Below are 23,366 nucleotides of genomic sequence, written 5' to 3'. Positions count from 1 at the left end.
CCCAAATGGGGAAACTGAAGCTCCTGAAAAGCAGTGACTGATCCCGTGTCAAGCCCCCAAGGGGCAGAGCCAGAGCTAGACTTTGGCTCTCCCGAGGCACTAAAACACACTTTCCACCATCCCCCATCCCAGTCCCGAGTCACACCCAAGCCACACATCCTGAGTCCCTCTGGACCCTGTCTGGATGACCACCCCCAGCACTGAACCCCAGGCCACGGTTGTGTTTGGCAGTTTGTCAAACGAATAAATTTTGGGGACTCATTTGAGAATGTGACAGAAATGGACACTCTCCCCAAGAAAAATGGGGAGACCCACACACAGACCCACAATGGTATGCCCACCCTGAGGGTTCACAGGCCCTGGGGAGGAAGCGCAGACTCCGGGCTTCAGATACCTCTTCAGTGCCGGCCTTGCCGAGCTGTCCAGAGATGCCCTCACTGCACCCCCCACCTGCAGGTGAAGAGAGGGTCCTGCTGGGCCCCCGTTCAAGGACCACAGACCACATTTCCCACTTCTGGGCCTGTGGCCGCTGTTGTTCCAACCACCAAAGGGCAGGGGCTGCTGGGCGCCCTGCTTCCACACGGCCACCAGGACATCCACCCAAGCGCTTTCTGTTTCAAAAAAGAATGTTTATTACTTGTTGGGTTTTTTTTTTCCACTAGAAATTCCTTTACAACACAAAGCAAACAAAGCACAAGACTTATCTGTAGACCTATAGGGAGCACACACTGACTGCTGGTGGCCAGAGACCACAATGAAGGCCACCGTCCATCTCACACAAGTGCGGCCCGGCCCTTTCTGGGGCTCCCGGGCCCCGGTGCCAAGGACGGCGTGTGGTCAGGACCCACCCTTGCTGCCTGCTGACAAATACAAGGGCTGACACCAAGGTCTGGGAAGGGCAGCAGGAGTCTGGGAGCTGGGCAAGGAAAGGAAGGTAAGCCTACATTCTGACAGACCCCATAAATCCCACCCACCCTTCACCCAGGCACTTCTGTCTTTGTGTTTTGGTTCAAGAGCTTAGACAAGCAGGTTCTAAGGAACGGTGCGTGTTACTCCTGGGCTGGCGAAACCTGCTCCGACTATAAGTAGTAACTCACTTAAGGTCGGCAAAGCCAGGCCCGGGAAGCACCTCTGAATGGAGACAATGCTGGCTGCTTGGCTGGGTTTCAGGATGTGGGGAGCCCTGGGGAGATGAAAAGGAAGGCAGGAAGGAAGACCCTGAAAACAGACTGCTGCCTGTGTGTCCCGACCCAGGGTCAGAGTGTCAGGATGCTTGGAGTTTGGTTTTGTTTAACTCTCTGAATGAACAGACTTCAAACACTTCCATTTTCACGGAAATCAACAGCAACCAGACAGCGAGCAGAGCACAGAGGCTCATGCCAGCTCTGGGGGAAGGCACCAGATGGTTTGTTATGAAACACATTTTGGTCAGAAAATAGCTGGGGTTTTTGGTTTCCGAGAGGACAACAAAGCTAGAAAAAAGGAGGTGTGAACTGTGTGAGGTGCAGGTGAGAAGGCAGCTTTGGCACCAGGTCTGGCTTCTGCCCTAGACTTTACCCCTTCCACGCTGGTGGCCTCGGTTCTCTCATCTATAGAAAGGCAACAAAATACTCTTGCCCAAATCTGGGTGCGAGGCTTCACACGTTCCCCCAGGAAGCAGGGGAGGCGGGGCTCGGGGACACACACACACAGACGCGCAGACACACGGAAGGGCGAGCACAGCTCACCAGCATGGGGAAGAAGGGTGTGGCGGGGCACCCCGATGGAGGGCAGTCACGTACAGGTGATCACCGCCGTTGCAGCTCGGCTCTGGGGGTCCGTGGGCAGCCAGTCACACCGGTCAGAACACTGACAGGACCACCCACCGGGACTTTGGGCCCTTTCTCGTGGAAGGGCAGCGAGGAAGCTCTTTTCGTGCAGCACCATGGAGCAGCCCCCAGGAGCCACACCTACTGTGCGTGCTTTAAAGTGCCAGTGGTGTGCCATCTTTGGTCAGGGACTGCCCGCTGCCTCTGAGAGCCCTGGGGGCCAGGGGCTCAAGCCCAGGCCTGCTGGGCCCCTGCAGCAGACGAGCTGGAGGCTGCAGGCCTCTCCTGGGGCTGCGGTGCCCCCTGCGCTCAAAAGGCAACGGGAATGAGTGCTCCGATCACCTTCAATGAGGAGCAGGGCCACCTGCAGGGAGACCTGGGCTCTTGGAGAAAAGGGGCAAGAAATGCTTTGGTCACTGTCCGGACACCCACAGCAGGGCAGAGCTTGCTCAAGTGAAGGCAGGAAGCTGGTTATAACGCAGTGCTTCTGCCTGACACAAAACCAGCTTCCGAGCTGAACCTGAAGTCACCGAATAAATATTCAAGGCATCCTGCAGTTCTTAGAGAAAGAGCGGGGTGAAAAAAAAGTTTCCCCTTCCCTTTGCTTGACTGGCTGCAGCTTTGATCTGCAGGCTGACAGAGCTGCCCACCAGAAAGGGTGGCCAGGGGTCCTAGGGCTGCCGCACCCCAACCACGGGTGGCTCTGGTCACGTGTCCTGCCAGCGCTGGGTGCTCAGAAGCTGAAGAGGTCCTCCTGTTCAGCGCCGCTGCTGTCAGGCTTGTCCCAGTCGACAGGCGAGAGGCACTGGGCGTAATGGATGTCCTGTGCTGTCAGTCCAGTGTCCAGGACCTGGGGGTTCGTCCGAGACTGGGCGAGCCTGGAAGGCAGAGGTGTGTCAGCTGAGGCCCAGGCAGGGGGCTGGTGGGGGCCTGCAGAGCCGGTCCAGCCCAGCCAGCACCAGGGTCAGGAGTGAGAGGGTTCGGGTGGGAAAATGCAGGGCACGGGGGCCAAAGAAGAAAGTCCCAGATATCAGGAGAGGTGGAGTCTACCCATGTGCTCAGAAAACGGTGGGGCAGGCAGCGGCATTCTGCCAGAGAGAGAGGCGAGGGCACCCGCACTGTCCCCAGCCCCACCAGGAACTGCTCAGGAAAGGGAAAGGGCCACACCGGCAGTGAGAGGGCCTCACGGAGGCGGCGGAGGGCACAACCATGATTGGACGGACTATCGGCTCTAACTATGTTCAGCACAGTGCTGTTAAAAAATGAACTTAAAAAGGGAGACAACCTAAGGGGAGAACAGGAAAGTTAGGTAAACTATGGCCCGTGTCCTTAAAAGTATGTAAGGCAGTTCATGAAAGAGGCATTTTTAATGGCCTGGAGACATGCTCCTGATATGTCAGTGGTAAGTGAAAATCAGGATCCCCAGGAGCAAATATGATGAGCTGATCAATGCAAAAAAATGTATGTGTACAGGACTGGCATGCATGAAGCCCCAAAGTCAGGGCTGTAGGGATTATGGGATGGTATTACTTCCTGTTCAATGCTTTGCTGATTTTCAAAGTTGTTAATAAAAGGCACACGATACTCGGGTAATCTAGAAAAAGCAAATCAAAGATTTTCTTCAAATGAGGGGATGGTCATCAGCCAGTGAAGCAGGGAAACAGCCAAAAGACCGTCTTTGCCTCCATGAAGGAGCCGCTCGTGCCGCTGCCCCCTGCCCCGCCCCCGCCAGGGCCAGGGGCTTCCACCAGGCTCTAGCAGGAAGAGACTGGGGAGGAGGGAGAGGGAGGCAGGGGGCTGCTGTGTGTCCCAAAGGGGAAAGGAAGGCCTAACTTGGAACCCCGGGCTGCCCAGGCTTCTCCTCGGCCCTCTCCGTGGCCTTTCCCAAGCTAAAGGTGGCCGTGGCCACAGGGGCGGCCCCTGGGAGAAGATGGGAAAACGCCAATACCTCTCGCTGGATGAAAATACCTCCTTGCTGTGCCTGACATTCCTCCTCTACGCAGTGCTTCATGGGCATAAGCAAGCACTGCCTTCCCCCTGCCCCTCTCCATTAATGTAAAACCTCTGGAGGAAACAAAGCCAGCAAAAAAGCTAAGTTTTGAAGGTTATACCAGGTCTAGGAAGAGAAAATCAGCCTGAGCTACAGGAGTGTGTTTAGCTCAGCTCAGATGATAGTAAAGCAGCCGCTAGGAACAGTCTCTGACTTAATAGCAAGGGTTTTGTAGCAGACCTGGCCAATCCCAGATAGCGCACTCCCCGCCCCTGGTGGTTTTCACGTTGAGATTTTTACTCTGGAGAAGGTCAGAGTTCATGTTCTCAGACATGGCAAAGGGCCCCAGAGACTAGTCCACAAAAGCCAGGCCTCCTGCCCCAGCCGAAGGAGCCCAGGTAACGTTACCTTGAAAATGCTTCGTCCAGGTCGTCATCCAGCTCCTTGGGGAAAACAAAGTAGAAGATATGAACCTTGGGTGGGGGAGCTCGTGCTTATAACTGGGGCCTGTCCCAGCTCTGGGCAAGCTACAGGGACTCCCAACGGAAGCCGTTGGAGCCTGGTGGGTGTCTGGAGGAACAGGCACAGGCAGGCCTCCCGCCTGGCCATGGCCACCAACCCGCATCTCAGCCCATGGGCCCAAACCTGGAACGTGGAACAGGAGAGAGGGCACCTGGGTGCCTAGACAGCTGGATGGGTTCAATTCCCAGCTCCGTCACTACTTGACTGACCCCTTAGGCAAGTCACGACTCCTCGCTGAGGCTCAGCTTTTCCTCCCATAAAATGAGGAGGTTGAACTGAATGACTGCTAGGGCTTTCCAGTTCTCAGAGGAAGAAGGCGGGAAGGTTTACTTGCTTTCATTCACTTCCAAAAGCCCAGCCCAAATTCCAAGCTCAAGGCGTAACTGCCTAGGTGGGAAAACAATGGGCGAAGCCCCTTCACAGTCCCTCTGAGAGCATGTGCAGGTGCCAGGGGTATTCCAGGCAGCACGGAGCAGGCTCAGAGCGCCTGCTCAGCAGACACTTGGTGGCCCCCAACAGGCAGCAAGATTTGACAGTTTTTCATGTCCCTCAACATGCCAGATTTTTTAAATTGAAGAGATATGACAAGCAATGCGTGATTCTGTAATGTACCCTGGACCAGAAAAAAGACATTGTGGGGACAAGTGGAGAAATGTGAATAAGGCCGGCAGATTACATAATAATGTCGTATCTGTGTTAATGCAATGACTTTGATCATTGTAATGTGGTACATAAGATGGTGAGATTTGGGTAATATGGAGGAAGGATGAACAAATATTCTTTGTACTGTTTCTGTAACATTTTTTATGTCTGAAATTATTTCCAAATAAAAAAGATTTTTAATTTCAATTTAAAAAACAAGGTTCCTTTGGGAGAGTCTGCAGACAGAGATCAGCGTCCTCACCGAAGGGGTGAAAAAGCTGAGACACACAGAGGTCAGGGGCCTGCCCTGAGTCACGGAGCAAGTCAGGGGCCCGCTGCCCACGGCCATCTCTCAGGCTCCTCATTCAGAGGGCTGAGGGGGAGGAGTGTCAGGAGCAAACTCTGCCCACCCGGGGAACAAGGGCGCCTTTGGCTTGTCCCCTGGTAGGCTGAGCTGTGGATGCTGAGCCCAAGAGGCCGGGCATTGTAAGGAGACAGCTGTGCTGGGAGCCAAGCCTATTGGGGACGCAGCCCTGGGTTCAAAGGGGACATTGTTCACCCCCTGCCCTGGGCCTGGGTGCTGCTGGGCTGGGTCTGGCCCTCTCAGACGCCTGTAGGTCATGGTGCCAGGCCCTGGACCGCCCTAGGCTTCATCCAGGGATCAGGCTGAGGCTCACTGGATCCCTGCGGGGTCGCCAGGTCACAAGAACACTCACCCAGACAACGCTGCTGTTGTTCAAGGCTGGAGGCCTCGGTGCCTCGTCCACATTGGTGGTATTGGCGCTGACTGTGGAGAGCGGGGCCTTCTCTTCCAAGTCCAGCAGGTTCCCAGTGGCGACCACTATGAGGGGTCCCGTCAGATGCGTCAGCAGGAGAGGAGCCTCCTGTCTCCCGGTCTCATCTCTAGTCCGTCCTGGAGCCTCCTGGGCTGCCGTGGTCAGACTCCCTCCTTGGGCAGGGCCTTTCCCAGGCCTGTCGCCCAGAGCCCCACCTTGGCCCCTCCCAAAGCAGCTGGACACCTGCCCACAACAGGACACCCTCCCCCCAACTAATGGTTTAGGCTGCAACCTGTATATTCACAACAGGTGTTAGGTTTTTAAAGAAATCCCTCAATCCGATATAAAATATATAAAGACATATATACACATATATTCATATTTTTGCATAGGGACATATCTGGACGAACATGCACCATAATGAGTAACTTTTTTCCTTTATTTACATATTCTAACTTACCTATATTGACCATGTGTTATTTATTTAACAAACTAATAAAATCAAGAGCCTGCTCCAGCCCAGGAGGGAGTGAGGCCACTGGACGAAGGGCAGACCCCATGTCATGCAGCTGATTCCAGCTCCCCCACCAAGACTCACGGTTCTTCAACGAGGGGCTGCTATCGCAGCGGCCCCCGCCCAGGACGTCCCCTCCCTCTTGGCTGGCTTTCTCCCTCTTCTCCTTCTCTGTGGGAGCAAGGCATAGCGCTGTAGGGCCTCTGAGCCCAGCACCCTGTCCCCGGCAACTGCCGGGCAGGGAGCAGGCTGTGGCCAACCTCAGGGGGCAAGTTTAGGTCTCCAGCAGGAAGGAAAGAAACTGCAGATTTCAGTTACTCCCCACAAGCACCTCTGGGGGAGAGACAGGGAGGCTGAGGCTCAGAGAGGTGAAGGAACCTGTCCAAAGTCACGAAGCAGGTAGGTGACAAAGGGGAGAGTCAGCCCAGGCCTTTACCATCCCTCCGCACCCCACACTACTCTGCCAGCCTTCTTCAACGCTCCCTCTACACCCTCACCCGCCCTTGAGGTCTGTGAACAAGACTCACCTTCCTTGGACACCTGCCAAAACTCAAAAGCAACTTTGAAGGCCTGGGCTACTGTGAGGGTGACAGCCTGGGCCTGAAAAACAGGAAGTGGGGTCAGGGGAGGGGTGCAGTATTAGGCGGGTAACAACACGTCTGAACCGGAGGCTGGCCAGGCCCACCCTGGCTCCGTTCCAAGGCTCTGGAATGCCTGATGGATGGAGGCAGAGTCCTGGCCCCTCCCAGGTCACAAAGCAGCTGAGGTTATAATGAGGCTACGCGCTCCCCAGACAGTTGGGGCCCCATCTTCACCACCTGTGGCCCAGCCAAGGTTCCCACCCTCATTCCAGCCCCTACCTTGGCAATGGCTTTTTTCCCTTTGGGCTTTCCTAAATTCAATTAATTGTGAGGCTTACTTCCTCTGAGAAGCCCTCCCTAATTACTTGAGGGCTTCACACAGTTACTTAACCCCTAGAGTTAAAGAATAGAAAAGCCAGACTTGGAAACGTTCCGACCACCCTCTGAATGAACCACGACCACCCTCTGAATGAGCCACGGCAGCAGAGGCAAAGGTCAGGCTGGTGAATACTATAAAGGGTCAGAAGGCTAATAACTGAATCCCAGAAAAGCAGTTGGAAGCTTATACATTTCCTGGCAAAAGCAAGATGTGAAGAAGTGCCCACGGCAGGGGACCTAATCCATTCAGCGCCATAACCCACCTGCAAGGAGGGGCTACGCCTTGGCCTTTCACCCCTAGGGAACTCCCATCCACTCTTCAAACCCAACTCAAATGTCACCCCCTCCTTCATAGCACCAGCTCACATGCCTGCGTCCCCAATCCAGGTGCTCTGTAAAGGCAAGAATCACCCTGATTTCCTGAGCATTCCAGAGGCCTAACAAGCCAGCTGCATTGCATTAGCCCAGGAGGCAGGTATCCTGAGGCCTCGCACTCCGTCCAGGACCTACCCCCATCCCACATTCAGTTCAACTCCTTCCTCTCTGATTCTAGTTAATCAGCTCAACTTCTGGGAGTGGAAGTCCCAGAGCTCACAGCTATAGATGGAAGCGACATCTAGCTTCCTTCTGGAAGCCCGGCAGCGGGAAGAAAGCACGAGACTCTTTCAAGTGTACAAGTTCAGGCTTAACCAGCCTCTGCCCCACCCCCTTTCTCTCTGCCAGACAACTTAATTTAATTGAGAAATGAATCTGTGGCTACTGCCTTTAAAACTCTTTCTTTATATTTAAAATCCCTAAACGAGCGGTCTGATCTATGCCAATTAAACTTCACGAAGTATAAAATCTCACTTGAATGTCTCCGTCATTTACATTTTTGATGGAAGTACAGGCACTTTATGGCAAAACTTAAATATGGTAATTAAGTATGAAACTCTTCACAGCTGTTTACAATTTAAGCTGTCACGTCTGAATCAAGTTTAATAGACCCAGTTACCATTGAGAATTGCCCATGAACTAAAAATATGGACTAATTATAAGCCCAAGTCAGACCACTATACACCCAAGCAAGGGCTGGTCACCCAGTGTGGCAGGGAGATGGAAATACCGTTATTTTTGCCTCCAGAAAATCTGTGGGCACAAGCCTAATAGTGCTTTTGCATAAAGCTGCTTGTTCATTTGCATACATTCCTATCCTTTCACCCTGAATTCCCGAGCTGCAAGTTAAACCAAATATAGCCCAAGATTCAAAGGTGTACAGGTGGCTGCAAGCCCAGGCTGGGCAGGGACTGGGAGGGGTTTGGGCCCTGCTTTCTGGGGCAGCTGCAGGAATTTGGGCAGCATCAGAAGAAAGGACCACAGGTAGCGGGGAGAGGAGAGAGGGGAAGGGGGGCGTGTCTTCCTTGATTCTACAGGACAGATGCCTATTCCTCTGAGTGCCTCTGGCCTATGGGTCTATCTTATTGCCCTGACCAGGTTCTACTTTGCCCAGTTTTTCATGTCCCAATCTTGCTCCCTGTAACCAGGCTGTTAGCTCCTCAGTGGGGCCAGGTCTAGTTTAGGGCTGCAGAGCTAGGCTAGGACCCCGGGATCCCAGATTCTAGCCGGGTAATCAGACCAAGTCCCTTACAACCCTGCTGCCCCAGAAGCATAAATCTTTGCACAGAAGGATTACCTGAGAAATGCCAATGGCCACGTGAAGGAGAAGGGCTCTACCCCACTCTGCCCAGTGCAGGATTAAGGGTATCAGTTTGCTCCCCAACAGCGCACCTGCACTGCAACCCTGGGCTCCCTGTCCACGACAGGAACTCCCCCTTCACTTCAGAGCCTAGAGGCTGAAGTGCTTGCCGACGCTTCCCAGTTGGGAAGATGGGAATGTTGTTTTGTAGAGACTTATCTTGGCCATGCCCAACAGGGGCCACAGGGGAAGGAGGCCTGGGGGTTGTACTGCCTGAGTTGAGCTGAACTGGTGGGAAACCCAGAAAGGAGCCCCTTGCCCCCTCCCCTGGACGGGCCATAGGCATCTTGCTCATTCAGACATCCAGGCAAGAAAGGGTGGGGATGTAGAGACTATGGGCTCTGGGCCAAAAGGAATGAGGACTAGGTCAACATCCAGGTTCAAGGCTCCCCTGCAGGATGCCTCTACCTTGCCATCCTGCCAGGCTCCAGTGACATGAGTCCTCAACTACTATTCACTTGACTTATTTCTGCACCTTTGTGTCTTTGAACTTGCTCATTCCTGTGCCGGACGCTCGCGTTCTCACCACTCTCGTCCTCTTGCCTGACAAACTCCTACCTATACGCATCCTTCAAAGCCCAACTCAAACATCTCCTTTTCTGGGAAGTCTTGCTGACTTCCAGCAAGCCTTCAAAATCTCCAACTAGAGCCAGGGCCCCTGATTCCAGGTACTGAATCCAGCCTCTTCTCCCCCACCTCCGTGTTCATTTCTCCATGCCCGATGCCCTGGGTCCCCAGTGTCCAATGCAGGGCTTAGCCCAGGAGAGACAGCAGCAAACATCTGTGGGGGTACCTGCCAGCAAGTGGGTTGCAAACCCTGAGGCATCCATTTCACCTGCTGCCTCCTCCTCAGAAACGTCCACTAAACCCCGAGAATCTCAGGATTTCCACCCTGGCCAGGCCACCAGGCCATCGACACACTGCTAGCTTGGGCTGTGGCCTTAGGGACCACATCCTTGCACCAGATGGTCCTAGTCACACCACCCAGGGCTGGGCTAGCTCCTCAGGGGCTTCCCCAGGGCTCCCTGAAGGGGGAGGGCAGAGAAGAAGGACAAGCCGTGATCCAGCCAGTCATCCCTGACGCAGATGAGAACCTGCTAAGAAGGGTGAGCATTTGGGCCTCAATGTCCAGCATGGGCCCCTCTCTCTGCCTGATCAAGACTCTGCTGTCAGCATGAAGCAATGGCTGGCTGTTTACCTCAGTCACTGACCTCTTGGCCTGGGGCAGGCTGATTTTGATTGGACCCTGTCTAAAGTCCTCTGGACCTGGACCAGGCCTCCCTTCACCACTGGACCAGCATCCACTTTCTTATACCCCGCAATCTCCCTTTCCCAGAGGAAGCCTCTGCAACTTGGGAGCACCCCCACGCCCCGTCCCCAGCTCCCTGCTCTGCAGCAGTAACTGTGGCCAGCTGCCCTGCCCAGTGCCTGCTCTGGTCAGTGGGGAGGAAAAGACAAACAATGGGCACATAATGAGCCTATATTTTTAAATCAGTGTGGCCTCATAAGAAACAAAGCCAGGAGTCACTATCATGGGAGAAGTCACCACAACTCAGGGACAAGGGGCATCAACGAGGCACCGGATAAGTAACCGGTGACACTGTGTCTGCAGAAAAAAGGTGCACAAAAGAAACTGCGGTCTTTCAGAACAATCTTGGAGGTCACTGAGGTGACCTCCTCATTCTGTTGATGGGCAAGCAGCCCAGAGAAAGGCAAGGTCTTATCCACGGTCACACGGTAAGTACCTCGGCGAGGATCAGGCCCCCTATCTGCCTCCTCCTGTAGTGAGACCTGTACCAGGCTGAACTGTGCCCCCAAAGGTGTCCACATCCTAATCCATGGAACCTGTGAACGTTACCTCATGTGGCAAAAGGGACTTTGCAGATGTGATTACGTTAAGGATTTTGAGAGGAGGGATTATCCTGGATTACCCAGTGGGCCCAATCACAAAGTGTCTTATGAGAGGGAAGCAGGAGGGTCCAAGTCAGAAATCGCAATGTGATGAGGGAAACGGAGAGAGATTGGCAGATGCTACACTGCTGACTCTGAGGCTAGAGAAGGGGCCATGAACCAGAGTGACTGCAGTGGCCTCCAAAACTGAAAAAGCAAGGAAATGTTATCTCCCCCGGAACTTTCAGAAGGAAACAACCCTGCCAACCCATTTCAGACTTCTGACCTCCAAAACCATACTGAGAATAAATCTGTGTTCTTTTAAACACTAAGTGTGGGGCCTCAGCTGGTGTGGCTCATTTGGTTGGAGTCTCATCCCATAGACCAAAAGGTCACAGGTTCGATTCCCAGTCAGGGCACATACAAGGCAACCATTGGATGTTTCTCTCACATGGATGTTTCTCTCTCTCCCTCCTTTTCTCCCTCCCTTCCTATCTCTCTGAAAGCAATAAAAAAATGTCCTCAGGTGAAGATAAAAAAATAAAATAAAACAAACACTTAGCTTGTGGCAGTTTCTTACAGCAGCAGTAGGAAACACACCTCAAGCATGCCTGATGGGCACAGCAGGAAGCCTGGGGGTCTGTTTAAAGACTGCGATGTCCTTGGTGACAGGAGGAGGGGTGAGGAGGATCCTGTCTCCTGGACTCCAAAGACCACAGGGCACGGGGACTGGTGTTCTGGGCTCCGTGCACAGAGGTTAACAGAGGCCAATACTAAAATCAATAAATGTCCGGAACCTCTTTCCAGGGCAAATGTTCAGACTTCAGGGGCCTCAGAAACAAAGATTTCCAACACAAAGATTGACTCATTCTGGTCGCCTGCCCCAAAGTTCAAGACAAACGCCCACAGACCACCGAGACTCTTGCTGGTCCCAGCTAGACACGTCCAGGGGGTGGCCTGGATATGGGGCCAGGAACCCCTGGCTCCTTACAGTCATGCTGGGAGGGGAAAACATGGGTTTAAACCCGCACTTTGCCCGGCTACTTGTCATCTTCAGCAAGACAGCTGACCTCTACAGGTCTGTTTTCTCATTAAAAATAAAAATAAAAACAATGAAGACAGTAACTGCTTCCACCACAGCGCTGTTGTGGGCCTTAGATAAGATACCTGAAAGTCTACCACTGAAGCAAGCACATAATAGATACCAAAAAAGTGGTCAGTCCCCTCCCCACTCTGGCCACAGGAAGGACGGTCCTCCCAGGGCTCTCGCTTTTGCTCTTCAGCCTGGGCCCCTCTGATCACCAGTCTCCAAGGACTAATCCCTACAAGGCCCTGCACCTCCAGACCACACTATTACTAGGAGACCCCCTCAGATCTCAAACCCAACAAATCATGCTACAGAGAGGAAGGGGCCCAGGGCACTCACTGGGGACATGGGCTTGTCACTGCTCACAGCCCACTCTGACAGGGGTCTTGGTGCCCTCGGCTCTCACCGCCCTCTTCGGTTTCCCAGGGATTTCATACTTTAAGTGGTGTGTCACCTTGGTCTCGCCTCCCCACCAGACAGGGCCCCCAGGGACAGGCTGCCAAGGCTGGCAGGGCCTGCCCAAGCCCCGGCCCCCGCCCCCGCTGACCACTTTCCGCTTGGTGCAGAGGAAGGCGTGGCACTCCAGGTTCTCACTGTGCTGGCTCTGGGCGATGTAGGCAAACACTTTGCCATGCATCTTGTCCGCTGTGCAGTAGGAGATCCTGAAAGGCAAGTGGGAAATGTCACCAGGTCCCTGCACAGGGGTCTGAGAACGTCCAGGACACCCCACAGGACACCCCCCTGAGTTCCAGAGAGCCTGTTCTCCCACTTCACCAGTGCGAGGCTCCTGAGAGACAGCCTCGACCTCAGGGCCTGGCATCCTGGGCTACCTATGGTGGAAGGAGGGGCGGGATAGGGGGCAGGTGACGACCCAGGCTAGGCGGGAAGGAGTGGGGGAAAGACTGGAGGAGGGGCACTATCCCCGCTCTATTGGGCCACACCCCAAAATTGTAATAGCCAAGCCCTTACTGTATACTAGGCAATATTCAGATGGCACCTCATTTATCTCCCAGAGCTGTCCTCTGAGATGGGTTCTATTAAGATTTCCACTTTTCAGATGAGAAACTGAAGCTAGCAGTCTTAGACCCTCCAGCTAGTGGCGGAGCTGAGACCCGGCCTCACCTGCTGCTTCCAGAGGCCGTAACCCGTGCCCTGTTCCTCTTAAGGGTTTGTGCTGACCGGCTGGAGGGGAAGCGGGACACTGCCCACCCACTGAGGCCCTCTACCTGGCCTCCCCGTCCCCGACCTGCCCTCCGATCACGCCCCTGACCAGAGGTCAGGAGGGTTCCAAGCCTGTCCTCCCCAGGGTGACTGAGACTAGCAGGGTCTCCTGGAGCTTGGACAGAGTGGAAGAGCGGGGAGTAGGGGAGGACGTGTGGAGATGACCAGATCAGGAGCCCCACTGGGGCCAGGAGCTCCCCGCTCTTGGAACACTCGCCTCCCTTGTCTGGCCCCTCCATGCCGGCTCCAGTCATCCTAAGAACCTCGATCAGCAGAGGAACTGGCAGCCCAGAATGGGGCAGGAGTTCGTTCAGCAGACTCCCTCACCCAGTGGCTCCAGCTTCAACCACAGGCACTGACATAGGCGCTAGCACCACTTAAGACTCCCAAGGTGGGCGACTACCCCTTCTCCAGCCAGCCTGCCACCTCCTCGGAGGGGCCTTCCCAGGTTTTCCCCAGGCTGGACCCTCCTTCTCTTCCCTCTTGGGAAACACTCATCCCCTATCTCCTATTTCCTCCCCTCCATTCCCTCCTAGATTGGAAACTCCCTGAGGGCAAGGCGAGGCCTGATACCTCACCCAGGTATCAAGGGCAGACAGAATTAAGGTGAAAAATACCAGCCAGAAACTCTAAAACCATCCCCCATCCTACCCCAGTACTGGCTTGTGCTCCAGCCAGCTAAGCCACCTGCTTAGGGACAAAGCAATATTGTGGCCAGACGCTTGGCAGTCCAGGACCGGCTGGCGAGAACTCTGGCGTTGGTGTCCCAGTCCCAGCTTAGTACTACCTCACTGTGAGGCCTTGAGCAATTCCCTCTCTGGACCTCAGATTCTCCATTTGTAATGAATCCCTGCGGTCCCCTCCAGCGCTAAAATCCTACAGCAGACCAGCCAAGAGAGGATGGTGAGAGCCTGAGGCTCCAAGGGCTGGGACTGACCTTCTCATGAACAGGGATTCCCTCTCCCCAACTGATACCACCTACACTCTGGCCTCAGACTCTGCCTTCAGATATCACCTCATTTAATTCAGCAGCTTCCTGGGCACCTGGCCAGACGTGCAGCGCAGAGAGGCTGCATTCACAGCAGAAGGAAAGGACCGTGACTCTACAGCTCTCTGCTCCAAGCCTGACTCAGCAGCAGGCTCAGGTGGGCGGGGGGGCCACGGTTCCCAGTCCTGATCACACCTCAGCTGCCCACTGCAACTAGTGATCAGGACAGCAGCAACTGCCATTTAACAAAGCGCGCACTGTGAGCCGGGTGCTGTGCACCCACGTTTCAAAACGGCACTGTGGGGCAGGATCTGTTTCCACCCCGATTTACAAATGAGGAAACTCATTTACAAATAAGGCTCCAAGGTCATTCAGACAGGGAGTGATAGAGTCTGGCTTCAGACATGACACTCCACCTACCGCCCCAAGGGGCAGAGTGAATGTGGGCGACACAGCATACCTGTAAATGGACACATTCTCAATGAGCTGGTTGGTGATGCCGTCGGTGAGGATAATCCCCCGTGGAGACACCTTGAGAGTCACCTTCTGCAGCTTCTTCCCGCTGGCCTTGGCCTTGGGGCAGACATGGGTCAAAGGAGCCACCTGCCTGCCTCACAAAGGAGCCCACCCTCATGGCTTCATCTAGCTGCTCCAAGCCCCGGACTCCAGGCCCCTGTGAGGCCTCAGCTTAAGCGACTGAAAGACGTGATTTAGAAGACAATTCAGGCAACACCTTCTTCTAATAAACAAGGGACCACTGCTGCTCGCTAAGCACCAGCTGTCTGCCAAGCACTGGACCTCGAGGCATCCTCACGGGCAGCGGTGCTTCTTCCCAGAGGAAATGGACCCACAGAGGTTAAGGGACTTGCCCAAGGACACACAGCTAGGACGGACCTCAGGCTCTGAGCACTGAGTGAACTATCACAACCCAGCAGGATGAGTCCTGTGGACTCTCTGCTCCACCCACTGACCCCACTAGGGCCTGAGCTGAGGGGTCTGAGACCACCAAGGGAAGTGAATTTATAGGGCCCACATTTACTCAGAGCTGGGCAGGGGAAAGTTTGGGCTCTGTTGTGCCAACCTGCCTCTCAGGCCACAGAAGAAGTGGTCGGGTGACAGTAATCTCCCCCATCCCTTCCCAGCACAAAGCCACCAACTGTTAGGCAGGGGGCCTGAGCTGTGGGAAGGGTGCCTGGGAGAGGCCGTGGCCACAGCTGCTAGAGCGGAGGGCACCGGCCAGGGCTCCCCCTGCAAGCCCAGCTGCCACCCTTTACCAGAATCCCTGAACCAGACGCAAGGGAACTCAAAGGAAGGGACAGGTCAGGCACATCAAACTGGGCTAATAAGCAGGGGACAAGCAGCACCCCAGAAAGAAGTGGGTCCTGGCTCCTGGTTCCCTGCAGCTGGGGCTCACCGTGGCCACGATCCTCTTGACGGCGGATGCAGACATCTCCTCGCCCTTGGGCTGCTCCACCAGTGTCATGCCCAGGTATTTGAGGCTGAAGATCATCCCCTCGAGCAACGTCTCCCGAGTGTCTGTCCAGTTCTCAGGCAGCTCTGGGCAGGAAGAGGACAGGCCCTCAGGCCCTGCTGGGCAGGCCCGCCCCAGCAACAGCTCTCACAGCCGCTCTTTCCCAGAGAATACCCAGCAAGGGGCAGCAGGGTCCCGCCATCTGCCATTATTTTTGTAGTTTATAAAGGGCTAAACTAACATTTTCCAGTATGTACCATGCACTGTGGTACATAAAATATTCTCATGAACCCTCATGAGAACCTACGAGGCAGTACTTTATTAAACCCATTTACGAAGACACTGAGGTTCGGTTAAAATCATATAACCGAGCCCGAAGAACCAGCAAGTACGGGAGCCAAGATCCAAACCCATACTTTCAAGTCCAAAGCCTGAACTCAGCTTCAATGCTAACACTTGCTGAAGGCAAAACATACCATTTTCTTACTGATTCTTCAATGCAATCCTGTAAGGTTGATAATATCCCCACTTCAGAGATTAGGAAACCGAGGCTCACAGAGGCAAAGTCATCAGACAAGGGCACCATATAATAAACAAAGGGAGCCCAGGCGTAACTCAGGTATGTACCCTCTCCTTAAAGAAACCAAGAACCACCACCGTCATCAGGATGAAACACAGCCACCAAGTAATGGATGACAATAACCACAAAGCAACAGCCCTTACCATTACCCCAAGTACTTACGGCTATCTTGCAAGTAGGCATTTTTGATTTCCATTTCACAGAGAAGAAAACTGAGGCTCAAAGGACCAGTAACATGTCAAATTAGCTGTCTATCTGTCTAAAGCCCCAAACCTAGCCATTAGGCAATATTATCTTCCATGAGGCAAACCAGCTTAATGTTAGCAGAAGGTCAGAGAGAAGTTCCTAGAGCCAGAGGTACTTCTCCCCACAGTTCCCAATTCCTGAGGCTTCTCCTCTGTTGGTAGATACCCAGACCACCACTTTTAACCAGAAATCCATCTAAGCAAGTATGGCAAAGTACATGCTGCCATGCTTGTCTTCTGTGTCCTTGGCAGACATTGCTAATCCATCGCAGCGCTCTCTAGTACCTCTAATTTATAGACTATGGACTGTCTCTCAACACAAGGCTCTAGGGAGGCAATACCAATCGATCAGCAGTGGCCTTGTCCATCTCATTAGCCATCACTGCCCTATGACAAACATCCCCCCCCATCACCACCACTTTCACGTCCCCACTCTCCCATTTCCTCCAGTTCGGCCCTTTCCTGGCCTGTCTCCAAAGCCACTTCCGCTCCCTCCATTCCAAAGGGCCAAAGCTTGCCAAGGTCACGGACGACCTCTTTGCTGTCAAAACATTCCCCAGCCCTCCTTGACCTCTGAGATGCTCGACATTTTTCTGCATTCCTCCTTCCCTGGCCTGACTCCTTCCCTATTGTATGGCCTCCTGGAAGAGGGCCCTACTAGACTGATTGCCACTCATCAGCCTCGGAGACCTTCTGCCCAAACCCCTCCTTTGACAGATGACACTGAAGCCCAGAGAAGAAGGGGTCTTATGCAAGGTCACACAAGTAAAAGGACCCCCAGCTCCCAATCCACTATAGGCGATTCCTACAAGGGCTGTTGGGTAGTTACAGGTTCCCCAGTCTTCTCTTCCACAATATCCCTGGCGCGCGCGCGCACGTGCCCACATACAAAAGACCTCTAACCATGAAGAGCTTCTTCCTCATGATGTAACATTTACTTTTCCACTTTTGTGCCTTCCTTTGCTCAAATAGTTCCCCCTACCATTAATGCCCTTCCCCTCACCTGATAGAAACTGCTCGCACCCAGCCTCCACCAGGAAGCCTCACTGAGGCAGCATGGCCTAGTGGTTAAGAGCAAGGGCCTTAACTCTAGAATCCCAGTTCTGACACTAAGTCGACTTGAGCGAGATCATTATCTTCCTTGAGGCTCAGTTTTCTCATCTATAAAGTGGGTGAAAACAAGTTCCCGACTTAACAGGGCTGTTTTGACTTCTGATGAGATAATGAAGTGTAATGTGCTCAGAAGGCCCCACCCACACTTATGCCTCCTACCGGGCCCCAACCTTCCTGGGCCCCAACCTTCCTGTCAGTGGGTTGCTCCTGCCTCTCTTGAGCATGCATTCCCTTTTCTTCCCCCCACAGTCAAGCAGCTGCTGACCACGTGTCCTCCTCTGGAAGGACGTCCATTCCTGTCTGCCTCCCCCAGAACCTGGCATGGAGAAGGTGCATTCCTGCCCAGCATTGCTGTTCTGGCTGTCCTACCTCTCCCTTGTCCACCTCCCATCCCCTCGCCCTCCCCGGACCGGCAGAGACCCTCCTCCAGGGGAGCCAGCCTCCGCTCCTACACTTCTGGGCATGACTCATCTCTGTGATGAGGTATATGGTCTCTCATGCTCCACACCTTCTCTGAGAAACTGGCACCTAAGAGCACTCCATAGCGACAGAGGCAGGATTCTCTACCATACCCGCCCTGCTTACTGTCCAGCCACCTCACGCAGGCTGGAGGCCACAGGCCCCTTCCCAGGCTGAGCTTCAGGAAGAGCTCCCAGAGGCCCTCAGACAAATACAGGCCTGAGTCCACAGCCTTGTTCCGGTCCCGGTTATTTCTGGCTCTGTGGTGGATAATGACTAGGCTATTTTAACTTTGCAGTTTTACAGACGACCTGCCATCAGAGTTAGCTGGGGACAGACCATATGCCCAGTCTAACTTGAGGCTGCAAACGTGCACTCTATCCTCATTAAGGGCCCCCTTTCCAGGAGTCAGAGCTGGGCAGGGTGTCCCTGTGCCCCTTCTGCTGTCCCAGGTGACCTGGCCTGGCTCGTATCTGGCACATCAGAGTTGCAGCCAAACCCACGGGCCAGGGGGAACCTCCGACCGTGGGCCCTGGCCTCCAGCCTCCCCCAGCCTGGAGGAGAGATGGCCTCAGAGCCCTTAGAGTGACATCTCTCAGAAGAGGACTCAAGCTCTGCTGTGACCTGGAGTATGGCTGCTTCTCTAGGCCATGGTCCCCTTGTTGGACAAATGGGTTCTCAGTTCCTCAGGAACATCATCAGAGAAAAGTCCAGGATGTGAAAAGTGCTAGGCAAATTTCAGAAGCTATTAAGATTATTAAGAGAAAATTTTAAAATGATAATAGTAGCAGCTACCATTTCCTAAGTACCTACTTACACTATAAGAGAAAACTATACTGTCAAGGTTAAAACGACAGGGTCTAGAAATGGGCTGTGGGGTTCACAGTCTCTCCACCTCTCTGGTCCTGTTTCCTCACTTGATGAGATGAACAACTTTATCCAGTCCACGATGCTGTTGTGAGGAAGAAAGGAGGTGGACTTAAAATCATGCCTGGTACACACCACGTCCCACTGAAGTGCAAGCTATTGTGATTCCCAAGGAATTGTGCTCTTTGCCTCCGCCCCTCGCCCCTGCAGCCCATGAGGTCCCTTCTTATGCAAGGCAGAGTGAGACTCCGGGTCCGCAGGAGGGGCAGGCATCCTGCCCTGCAGGACTGCCTGAAAGGAATGTCTGGCTCACCCTCAGCAGCCAGTAGATGACCTGACTCCTTCAAGCCAAATACCCTGCTCTGCCAGACCTGTGAGAAGCAGAATCCCAGCCTCCAGTTTAATGTTCCTTGTACTTGCTGTTCCCTCTGGCTGGAATGCTGTTCCCTGATTCCTCCCTCCTCGTATCATCCATGTTTCCAGTCACCTTCTCTGCAAGGCATTCCCTGACGTCCTGCACGGACGCTATCAGTGCCCATCTTTATCTTCTTGGTGGGTACCGTTTCCACACATGCCACCTGACACACCACTCTCTGCCTGCAGCTCTCTTTGGCTGCTGGAGACACTGATGCCCATGCAGACTGGGACGTTACAGCTCCCATCCCCAGCAGCCCTGCACCCACCCGTGACGGAACTGCCCCTCAAACAGAGAAACCACAGAGCACATTGTACACCTTCTCCCGGAGCTCCTCACAGGATGGCGCTCCAGCCACCCACCCACAGTGGCAAGTGGCTTCACAGTGTTCGCTTTTTGGACTCCCATTCCTACTCGCTTCTCCTAACATTTCCTGGGACCTCTTCCCAAATAAATGATTTGTACTCAGATCTTTGTCTCAGCATCTGCTTCTAGAAGAAGCCAAATAAAGATACCACCCTATGTAAGGAGGCTGTCCTCCATCATTGCTTTATCTTTCTTCATAGAATCACCACTAACTACCCACAACATACTACTCATTTGCACCCTGTTTCCTATTTCCTGTTAGCCTGCCTCCTGCACCAGATGGTAAACACTATCGGAAGAGAGATCACCTCATTCACCAGACTCCGCAGTGCCTCTATCAGTGTCTGATACAGTCAGTGCTCAATAAATATGGTCTGTGTTTGTTTACATCTTTTACTATAAACATGAAAAATAAGTATGAATAGATCCTCTGCCCCCCACCGACCACCATGAACTAGCTTGGCTGAACCTATGCCTCTTATTTCTTTAGCTGTTCTCTCGGAGCTCTCTGACAGGCTGGCCCAACCCAGGACAGAGCCTGAGGGTCATAAGGACCCTCTTGGGAAAAAGGGTACTGAGGGGCCGGGGTGAGTCACTGTTCCAGACAGCTGGAAGAAAGGAAAATCCCTGGCCAGGGTCTAAGATAAAAATTTTATGGTTCCTGAGAAGATGGGGGGGAAGCCACATGTGGGAGAGGGAGAAAACTCCTCCTTCAAAGTCAGGATTCATTGGGAGACGGGTGGCCATGAGGTTCAGTGCAGAGAAGCCTGGGGCTCCAAATCTGCAGTGTGACCTCAGGCAACCTGCCTCCTTTCTCCGGGCTTCAGTTTCTCCACAACTGAAACAATGACCATGCTCATCCCAGCTGAGGACCTTGGGGGCCACCGGCAGGCCAAAGCTGACAGCAGGTATCGAGTCCACCCTTCATTCCACTGGCTTCAGTTTGGCCACAAAACAACCCAGTCCTCAAGCTCTGAGCCCAAGGCCTGCCTGCGACACCACCCCAGGCCAGGCTGCCCCCACATCCCACCCCAGGCACACGCCACAGCTTCCCTCTCCATCTTGTGGCGTCAGCACAAGCGAGGATGGGGTCTGCACCAGCCCCCCGTCCCCCGTGGCCAGAGTCCACGAGGCACAGTGAAAGGACGCCAGGGCCGGGGACTGGAGCACTGCTTCTCAGAGGCTGTGTTGGGAGCTGTGTCAGGGCCAGTGGCTCCACTTCCCTGAGCCCCTGTTGCTGTACCTCTGAAATGGGTCTGATAAGAATCCTTGCTGTCACCTCACAGGGGCAAATGAAATAATAGAAATAAAAACACTGTATAAAATATTAAGTGACAAAAGCAGTAGTTACCACTTATCAAACTCTTTCTCTAAACCAGGCAAAACACAATTTCTTTTAACATCCACCTGAAAACTCTGAGGTGGGGACCACTGTTATTTACCATTTACATATGAAGAAACTGAGACTTAATAATGAGGGACAGGTAGGGATTCGACCCAGCTCATTTCTATCCAGAACGCTCCAGGACAGCACTCTGGGCTTATTGGGGGTCTGCGGGAAAGAGGGGCTCTCCTCTCCCTTCTTCTGCAGGTATGGGCAGGCTCCGAGACCCTCCCCCTGCCCAACTTATTCCACCACAGTTAACAGTCATGTGGAAGGTACACATAACAGGTGGAGGAAGGAGAATGGGGAGGAGGAAACTACCAATTAGATGCCAGAAGGAGACAAGGTTATCAATAGCCTCTTCTACACCCCTGTCAGGTTAGAACTTTTATCTCGCCCTGACCAGGTGGCTCAGTTGGTTAAAGCATCGTGCCGTGCGCCAAAAATTGCAGGTTCAATTTCTGGTCAGGACACATGATCTAGGTTCGATTCCTGGTTGGGGCGAATACAGGATTGATGTTTCATTCTCTCCCGCTTCCTCTCTCCCTAAAAAAATCAATTAACATATCCTCCGATGAGGATTTAAAAAAATATTTTTTATCCCCATTTTACAGATGAAGAAACTGGGGATCAGAAAGGACAAGTAGCTTGTTGAAGCTCAGAGCCCGCTGGAGAAACTCTTTTCTACCATCCAAGATGTCAAGGTCCCCAGATTGGGAAGAGCTTCTAAGTTTCCTTGACTTGCCCAGCCCATCCCTCCCTCATCCCAGGAGAAAATGGCAGGGTTTCCCCAACTGGAACAGATCATTATTCTCAGAAGTCCTGGTCAAATCCCACAAATATTTAAAGGGGTTATTTTGGGAGTCATTAAGTGTGGGAGATGGTACACGCCTGGCCTGGCCCTAAAGGTCTCTGACCCCACCCCCTCACCAGCCTCTGTTCCCAGTGCCAGTCTAGGTTTAGGAGGTGGCCACAGCTGGAACGGGAGTTCAAGAGGAGGGGCAGGGCGGGCTCTCTAGGCCCAGACACGCTGGCACTCCTGGGTAGAGGGAATTCCGGCTCCCCCGGGGCTGAGCTCTGGAACGCAAGTGAAGGGGGTGGGGTGTGACTGTGTCAGTGGTTTCTTGGTGGTTGGCGGGGGCCGGGGGAGACGGGGCGGGGGGGGGACGGGGGGGGGACGACGACGACACGACACACAACGGTTCAGGTGGTTTGCAGGGGGGTGGGAGTGTGTAGGAGTCCAGCTTTGGCTCCACATCTACCAGGAAGGCCTCTGGGCTCCAGGCAAGCCACCCCGTTTGTCCTAGGGAAAAAGCAGTGACTTAGCTTGGGTTTCTCAGGCCTCAGGGGGAAGGTGCCAGGTGACGGGTTCCCTTAGAGTAACTCGAGACGGGGAGAGGAGGGAGGCCGGATGAGGCCCCTCCCAGCCTCCCAGACGCCCTGGGGAGAGGTGGTGTCGAGTCTGTAATTCGCCTGGGCGCCCAGGGACCTTGGAAGCCCGAGGGGGGAGGTGCGAGAGAAAACAGGTTTCAAATATAAACAGGAGGCCAGCCTCCACACCTGGACTCGGCTAGAGGAGGGGACTCAGGGATCTAAATGGCCGGGTGTGTGGTATCGCCTGAGATGTTAGGCTAACCTCGACCCAACTTCAAGTAGGTACCTGCGAACCCAGGCTTATGCCCGAGACCGTTTCTGGGCGCCCGGAAGTCAAAAGATGACCTCCTGGCTTGCACAGGTGGAGGTGGCAAGCGGGCTCCGGCCGGTCGCTGATGCCGCGGCTGGGGCGCAGGGGTGAGGAGATGGGAGCATATTCCCAAGCCCTGCGCCCACTCCCCCTCCCTCGGGCACCGACGCTGCGCTCCTCCTGCCTCCCTGAGCTGTCCAGGGCGGCGAGGTGGGGAGGTGCGGGGGAAGGAGGCGCGCAGATCTCTTCTTCTGACCTGGAAACCCCTTCCCCACTGCTGCCTGCACCGGTCTCTTTCCCCAGGTTCTGTCCTTTCTGGCCAGCTGCACGGAGCGGGCACGCGAGGGGAGCTACAACTTCACCCCGAGCGACCCCTAACCCCGCAGGGAGCGGGTCAGGCCCCGCCTCCCCCACCGGGAGCCCGCCAGAGGCCGATCTGCGCAGCCGGACCCCCACCCGGCCCCGGCGGACGCGCACACACTCACTACGGTGCCGGCCGCCGCCCCCCCAGCTCTGCTTGGCGAGGCTGGGGCTTCGGATCAGCGCCCTCCCTGCGGACTTCAGCGCGTCCATGGCCGCTCCGGCCGCCGCCGCCAAAACTCCGTCAGGGAAAACTTTCCGCCGCGGCCGGGCGGCGTGTGTGCTTCGCG

At 54.3% G+C, this 23,366-nt stretch overlaps 1 protein-coding gene across 3 annotated transcripts; it reads right to left on the bottom strand.

Moving 5' to 3' along the window:
- Positions 1–644: 644 nt before the first annotated feature.
- LDLRAP1 (low density lipoprotein receptor adaptor protein 1) lies at positions 645–23,366 on the bottom strand. 3 transcript variants are annotated; one of them, XM_054571755.1, is made up of 9 exons: positions 23,202–23,366; positions 15,547–15,719; positions 14,593–14,705; positions 12,471–12,585; positions 6,780–6,852; positions 6,337–6,423; positions 5,679–5,803; positions 4,207–4,241; positions 645–2,686 (listed from the first exon to the last, which is right to left on the bottom strand). In XM_054571755.1, exons 1-9 carry the CDS (start codon positions 23,287–23,289, stop codon positions 2,542–2,544), a joined length of 954 nt encoding a protein of 317 aa, XP_054427730.1. In that variant the 5' UTR covers positions 23,290–23,366; the 3' UTR covers positions 645–2,541. The 3 variants fall into 3 exon arrangements, with proteins under 3 accessions (XP_054427730.1, XP_054427729.1, XP_054427731.1); XM_054571754.1 differs by having other exon boundaries at positions 5,679–5,890; positions 15,547–15,689; XM_054571756.1 differs by having other exon boundaries at positions 15,547–15,689.

This window comes from Pteronotus mesoamericanus, unplaced genomic scaffold (genome assembly GCF_021234165.1).
Source record: "Pteronotus mesoamericanus isolate MK-2021 breed Mesoamerican mustached bat unplaced genomic scaffold, CSHL_Meso_final contig_221, whole genome shotgun sequence".
In the NCBI taxonomy this organism is placed as follows: Eukaryota; Metazoa; Chordata; class Mammalia; order Chiroptera; family Mormoopidae; genus Pteronotus; species Pteronotus mesoamericanus.
Note: the sequence above shows the minus strand (reverse complement) of the source record. Positions and strands in the feature narration are given on the sequence as shown.